Source organism: Xyrauchen texanus, chromosome 18, assembly GCF_025860055.1.
Source record: "Xyrauchen texanus isolate HMW12.3.18 chromosome 18, RBS_HiC_50CHRs, whole genome shotgun sequence".
Taxonomy (NCBI): Eukaryota; Metazoa; Chordata; class Actinopteri; order Cypriniformes; family Catostomidae; genus Xyrauchen; species Xyrauchen texanus.
The window spans coordinates 36426751-36434307 of record NC_068293.1 but is presented as its reverse complement, the minus strand read 5'-3'; the positions used below and the strand labels follow the sequence as shown (position 1 = coordinate 36434307).

The window sequence follows — 7557 nt, the reverse complement described above, 5'->3', positions numbered from 1 at the left end:
GAGGATAATTTATTGTAAAAAGGACTTAAATATTTATGTTTCTCACCCACACCTTTCATTTAGCTTCTGAAGACATGTATTAAACCACTGGAGTCTTATAGATTACTTAGATGCTGCCATTATGTACTTTTTGAGCTTCAAAGTTTGGACCCTGTTGACTTGCATTGTATGGACCAACAGAGCTGAAATATTCTTCTAAAAAAAATCTTCATTTGTGTTCAGCAGAAGTCTATTCCTGAAGGTGAACTGTTCCTTTTACATTAATAGTTTTACATTTTCATATTGTAATTCGCAATGGGATTGTAGCCTTGCGAATATGTTGATTACACAGCCTTGTACCTTTGTCTTTGCCTGATTATCAAATAATTTTTTCTGAATTTGTAATGGTGTGATTCATCTCAAAGGCTGTTGGATTGGTTCGTGGCTGAGAACTTATGACCGATTCTATGAAACATTTATTAAATAAATAATGAATGGGGGAAAAGTACTTCTGGAACCAAGATGGCTGAAAAAGTTGGCGGGCACTGTTGCACTCTGAAGTATACATATTCATATGTCCAAAGTTCCCACAGTCTTAGAAAGTCATGGAAAACTTGTGGTATTTGCTACAATCAATATAATTGTTTTAGTTTTGGCTAGAATTCATGAAATTACTTTTAAAAATCCAGTAATAAATCCCAAGACCCGGACAAAGTTGTGTGCTCAGTGTATCGGAAACCTGCATAAGCTTACTTTGAAGGTTAAGGTTATTTCTATCATGTATTTCTGCATGAAATAACTCTCTGCTTCTTTTCAAGAATGATATAGGAAGTAATGCTACCTAGCGTTGTACACTGCAGAGGATCTAAATGGCTTGTATGCAATATTTACTTATTACTGTTTTTTTTTATTTCTTTAGTAAAGCACTGAGAACATCCTATTTCTTACCCGCATCTGGATTTGTAGTTCAAAGTTGACATCAAACTTTGCTCTCGCATTTGCTAGTTTTTACTGTTAAAATTTTGACCGTGTAAGTGGAAATTATTTGACAGTTCTTGCCCGAAAACAACGGATTAATTTAACTGTTAGCTGCATGCAAAAGTTGGGACTGGAAAAGATCTAGACTGCAGACAAGCCTTATTTGTTGCCCACCCAGAGGGGGAAGGTGTTCCATCTGTCATGCACTTACATGGAGTCGGGTCACTCTTTGGCTCTCGTGCAAGCCAAAATGAAATCTGCTTTCAGTCACTGTATTAACTAAAACTGTCTGAAAGGGCCGTCAGAGAAAATTAGCAGCTAACCATTTAGAGGAATGTAATCCTGTACAATTGCTGCTGGAACTCTCCCAGAGAAACGGCTCCTGCTGGTTCATTCTTGATTGGCCTATTGAAAAGGCCCGCTTTATTCCTAGCAATCACTGAAACATTGCATTTGGATGAAAATCTGTTTTTATTCCAGTTTAAGGAGATGCAAGTTTTGAGCTGTCAATTCCCACTGCATTGAAGTGTGAACCACAGTTATTGCAAGCATTCCACACATCAGGATCAGAAATGACTTGTTACATTCGATATGTTTTTATTTTCTGAAATTCCGTCAAGGGACAAATCTTTTGTGTGTGGCATTTTATTTTAAGACAAAACTTAATTCTAACAAAACTAGTCAACGTGAGAATAAAAAATCTATTTAGATTTTACAGATGTAAATAAGGATTCACATTCACAAAGAGACATAGACAATATACCATGCACTGACATAATGTGCACACTGTGTTTAAAAGCAACAGTATGTTCATAAGGGAAAGTGTATGATTAAATTATTGACTTTTCTCTAGAGATACTTTAAAAATGCTATGTTTACAAGTGACATCAACCATCAATATCAAGATCAAATGGCACCTGCATTAGTGACCAGCTGCACTTTACAAAAACCAACAAACCAGCTGCACTTTTCCCCATGGACTCAATAATCCCTTCTCTGTTCTGTCCATATGGTGAAGTCCTGCTGATTTTCAACCTTAAGATTATACAACTCTTAAAAAATAGCTATTATATATATAGAGAGAGAGCCAACTGTGGTTTTCATGAGGATGTAAGTATCACAAGGATAAAGTTTGTGGCTTAGGGGACATGCAGTACCAAGTGTCAAAACAAAGACCTGTGGCATCACATGAAGGGAAATAAAATTCACAATGGTAGTGTAGTTAGTCCAAGCACCTGGTGAAAATCCTATGTTTGAGCCAGATAATAGTATAAAATATAGATCAAAATATTCCATGGTTTATTGCAGTGAAAATGTAAAACATTTCTGCCAGCCATGAACCAAAAACGCAGTGATTCAATCATGTGCAAATGTATCAACAAATACCTGAAGTGTCTTTTTGCGTGTGCCTTTCGTAAGGGACAAAGTATTGTCACATAAAGTGCTTGTGTAACAATATTGATGAACAAGAATCGTGCTAAGAATCTCTTTCAAATCAAACAGGTCACAAAAATAGGAAACAATAGTGCTGAGAACTTGAAATCCAATTACAGTGGGGCAAGAGTATCAGGGCCTACATCTACAGAAATTGTCTGTACTGTAATGCCCATACCATTTGGAATGTATAAGAAAAGAAAACGACTGTAATTCCCTCCCTTTCATCTGTTGGATCAATTCCACTTTGGTTACGTGTACAAACTGTATTTGTCTGCATAGCTTTTTCAGAAGAGTTGTAATAATGTAGCACCACTGAAACGGACTACACTTCTAAAAATATCTAAGCATACCTGAATGTATTACTAGCAGGCTCTGAATAACTTTTAAAGAGACTTTAAACCATGGATCACAAAAAGTACTGAGGGAACAAAATGACAAAACTACACTATTGCAGAACTTTCTAGCTTAGTCTGAAGGTTAGCAATGACCATATAATCAAAATAAACAATACACAATGTGTAAAAGTAGAATAAATATGCATGGCTTGCTTTGGAGCTTTACACAAAATAAAGCATGGTATAACCGCAAGAACCATTGTTTCCATTTCTATTTTTCTCCCTAAAATGTGTTCTCACGGCCACTTAAACACAGGGTAGTAATAAATGCCTTTAACAAACACTCCTACCTTTAACTCAAAAGCAAGCTATGCTGTTGGCTCCTGCTCTATTTGTTATTTCAGCTAATGGATAAGAACAACTACTGCACTGGATAAATGCTAGTGGATACAACAAGCACTGCAAGCAGCTAAACCATGAACCCTGGCAAGGTTCTCTTAAAAACAGAGCACACAATACTCCAGTAGGAGAAGGCCTGCAGTCTCTTTAAAAAGTCAAACAGAGTTTGAAAGTGAAGGAATATTAGGATCTTGCTTCTGCTCGGGTGAGCAGAAGAGGAAGAGTCGACTCCGGAGGCTTTTATAGGCAAACCTGAAATACATCATATGTCCCATGGCAACAAAGGAAACAGAGATGATCACGAGAAGGCCAAAGGCCTCAGGATTTGGTGCAAGGATGACCATGATAAAGTGCAGCAGATCGAGAAGATAGTTCATGGAGTTCTGGACACCATTGATGATGCCTCTCTCAGATTCGATCACATTCTCTTGGATCAGTTGGGTCACAGTCAAGTCAAAGGACCAAAGACCTGAAAGAAGAATCAGTTGAGGAGAATGAATCAAAAGACAAATCACAGCACACAATTATCATAAACGTGACTTTAAGAGTGATTTTGGACTCAAAAGTTGTCTTTACAACTCTAAAGCAATAAAACAATAAGCATATCACTTTTCCCCAATGATAACGGATCAAAATGACTAAACAAAACTACATTATATTAGTTTTGTTTCCTGTTGGTTGCTCATTTACTTACCAACTCTAGCAGCAATGACACCAGCAAAGAGAAGACTGACAGACAAGTAGGACTCCACTTGGAGGCCTTCCTCAAAAATGGTTTTGTTGGTCAGGCCCTCTGGCGCAATAGTGGGAACAATGGTAGGAATCTCTCGCAGCAAAGCACTTTCTCCAAACAGATGTTTAAGGACCTCCTTGAAGGGCGAGACACTGAGATCAAAGGGGCTTCCAGGAGCGAAGACAGAAGCCACACAGAGCATGAGGCATGAGAACTGGGTCACTCCAGCGATGAAGCCAGTTCGGATCAGGCCGCACTTCTTCCTAATCCAGGTGAAGGCAACTGTTCCACAGATGCCAGATATGGCTGAGGCTCCCATTAGCAGACTGAGTACTGAACCGTTCAAGCCCTGATTGTATGCGAAGCCTGTGGTAATGCAGTCAAAACCCAGCACTGTCATGTAGAGGAAAGCCAGAGACATGCCAGCAAAGAAGATGGATTGATTGTAGTAGGCTACCCAGCCCTCCTTGAAGGTACGAATGGGCTCTGTCATCTGATAGCAGCAACTGGTCTTCTTCTCACTGACTGTCTTCACTTCAGCAGTTTCATTCATTAGCTGGGAGCCTTCAGCTGGACTTTCACTATTTCCAGTCTCTGCAAAGTTCAATTAAAAGACCACAAAGATAAGAGAAGGTGATATTCTGCAATAGTCAATTCAATGTGTCTGTTCCAAAACCAAGTGTACTGCCTGCTGCCTTCATTGGCAGCTGCCTTCGACGACAGCATCCTAAGCCTCATAAGGGAGAGCTTTATCTGCCATCTTAATGTATTTATTTCTTTGCCAATCTTTACAGTGCATTCTGGGATTGCCTATCTAGTGAAGGATACATATGATGATACATTCAAATTTTGTCAAAATTAGGTATCTTAAGAGGCCGCATAATTAAGGTACCTAGCTTTTGGAACAGCCTACGCATCGGGAGTGCACCTATGATGTCTTAAAAATGCTGCCCACAGAGGCCATTCACTAGGTATTCAACAGACCATTTATTTCATCAGTACATTTACACTGACTTTGAAAGTTTGATTTCAGTCGAATTTGTCTTTTTAATATGCAATTTTTTTGGAGTCAGACTGATGAAGATAATACAATTGCTTTGTCCAACATGCACAATCTTTACTTGGACCACAACTGGCACAGTATTGTTCATGTGCACCAAAAGACAGGTGATGTGCTACATATATTACCGGCACTTCCTAAGCTGATGTCCTTCCATCAAATATTCGATTGTGTCATGTATATGTGGACAGACTACATATAGCTTGATGCAAAAACCCGCTGTAGCTCTATTATAACTGCATGTGTAAATGCACTAAATGTTGTTTACAGAATTATAAAATTACAGTGAAGAATTTGGTTGGTATTTGAGGCTGACCTTTTTGAATGTTGAGTTGTTTCAATTCTTGGTCATCAGTTTCCTTTAGTCCTGCTTTGATGGCTAGTGCTGGAGTCTTCTGATATACTTTCCAGAGCAAGAAGTACTCCAAACACATGGAGAACAGGTTCCAGCCCGAGATGAACCCACAACCGATGAAATGAGAACCGAATGCCATGATCTGGCCCACAAGCATTGGAGCCAAAATGTTGGTTAACTGGTCGATTATTCTGACAGTGGCATTCATATCTAACACAACACCCACACACACACACACACACAACACAAAACATAGTTAAAAACTTTTTCCATAGAAATGAGAAAGCTATGGTCTCGTTTTAATAGATTTCCTTGAGGTTACTGGGTTCACCAAATATACATTGTTGGGTTTAAAATGAGGGTCATAAAGAGTGATGCTTGAAGGAGAAAGATGAGTAGTTGTAATATTTTATGGATTTCTTTGACTGGGGGAAATTAGAGTAATACACAAGAAATGAGAGTTTAAGATGTTTATAGCTCAAAGGTAGAAGATCATCTAAAGAATAAGCATTCGTCTTCATTATGAACATTTGCAACATCTGAAATCCTGACCTGCCAATTTGCTCCGATCATCTCCAGCCACAACCACCACCCAGTCCCTCTGGATGGTGATGGACATAGCTGTGCTGGCCAGGTTAGCAATGTTAGCAATGGTGATTACCATAATGTAGCATGATGTCTGCAATGCAACAATGTAAGTTTAATAATGTTATTACAAAAAATGTAATTGAGTCCAAAAATGTCAAGAGTAGATGCCTGTTGTTAATCGAGTGCCACAAAAAGCCCATAAAAAAAGCCCAAGCAGTTTTTCAGGCACAGTCCAGAACGGTTCATTGAACATGCCATTTTGTCTGCTGTATGGGTCCTCCGACCTCAGTGACACGGAGATGAACAGCAGGTTTTGTTTGTTATTGTGTATGTAAAAGTTACAGCTTTCCAAACCTTTAACAGGAGACTCAGTGAACTAATATTGACCAATCAACAGGCTTTCTGTTCATGTGACATCCGCCAAATTCTGCTGACAGCATGCCACTTTTGTTTTTTTTTTTACCATTACTAAGGTGTCGTGTTTCAGAACAAACAAGAAACATGACAAACCTGAACTTAAGCTGAGGCCATGTAAAAAGTGGGGCTACTCTATGATTTTGACTACATTACCTCCCATTTTTTATATGGCAGAATTTAACTTTAAAATCGCCCAGAAAGTTCTAAGAAGATTTTAGCTTTTAGTCTCTGAAAACTATGGGGGACACAAAAAATATATACATTTCCAAACTTTTAAAGCACAATGCAACATTTAGAGTTACTAACAATTGCAAAAACAAAACTAAACACCACCCAAGAACTGCCATATAACATTCTTGCCACCAACGAAATTATCAATGCATAAGACTTTGGTCAGTGTGTTTTTTAAGAACTGTTTACTCACTAAGAAAGCATTGAGATATAGTCCCACAGCTTTGCTTGGGAGCTGCCAGTTTTCAAACACTTACCAGTAACCATCCATTGTACAAGGTAGAAAGCTGTTCTTTAAACTGGAAAACGGCCATCAGAAGGGCACCACACAGAATTACAGCACTGTTCTGGACCACCAAGGATGTCTGTGCCACTGAAAGAGAATTCAGGCACTCAATTGCATAAGATTACAAATGGCAGTACAATCGCCCAAATAAAATTACAAGACCGATATCACTGCATGGCGATGTGCCATGTTGCACAATAACCACCTAGAACAATGTTAATCCTGCATGATGGTGGGGCTTTGTCATATTTACCTTTCAGTCTGGGGTTTTTGTCCACCCAGTCACCAATAATAGCGCCCAGTAAGAGGACGGACCCCGCAACCACCAGTCCATACACGGCCGACAATAGTAAACTATTGCCATACAGCTCCACCAAAAACACGGCCACAGCAAAATTCCACATGCGATCCCCCTGTAACAAAATAACCACAATAATAATCAGTATTTTTTTTTTATTGTGATATCAATAACTATATTTCAATGGGGTTTATGCAATTTACATAGGCAATTATAGATTAGTGAGACAACATAATAATAATAACAATAATAATTATTAATTATAATCTATTAATTATTAAAAGTAATATAAATAATTTGTTCTGCTCTTATAGTGACTGATATAGGCTATAAGTGAATCAGCAGTGAAACACAGATTCTAATGCAAACAGGCTCTTACCCAGGTTGATAGGGCATGTCCGAGGTAAATTAGGAATTTTGCAGACACGATGAATTCGTGAATTCTTTCTGAAGAATCATAA

The 7557-nt window shown here is 38.4% G+C and overlaps 1 protein-coding gene across 1 annotated transcript in view; it reads right to left on the bottom strand.

Moving 5' to 3' along the window:
• Nucleotides 1–1415: 1415 nt before the first annotated feature.
• LOC127659238 (solute carrier family 40 member 1-like) overlaps nt 1416–7557 on the bottom strand; it is an 8079-nt gene continuing 1937 nt past the window's right edge. The window contains exons 2-8 of the mRNA XM_052148966.1: nt 7476–7543; nt 7052–7211; nt 6770–6885; nt 5829–5955; nt 5238–5486; nt 3823–4455; nt 1416–3597 (exon numbers count right to left, since the gene is read on the bottom strand). Coding sequence (XP_052004926.1) covers nt 3284–3597; nt 3823–4455; nt 5238–5486; nt 5829–5955; nt 6770–6885; nt 7052–7211; nt 7476–7543 — 1667 coding nt within the window. The 3' untranslated portion in view covers nt 1416–3283. The remainder of the gene's footprint in view (nt 3598–3822; nt 4456–5237; nt 5487–5828; nt 5956–6769; nt 6886–7051; nt 7212–7475; nt 7544–7557) is intronic.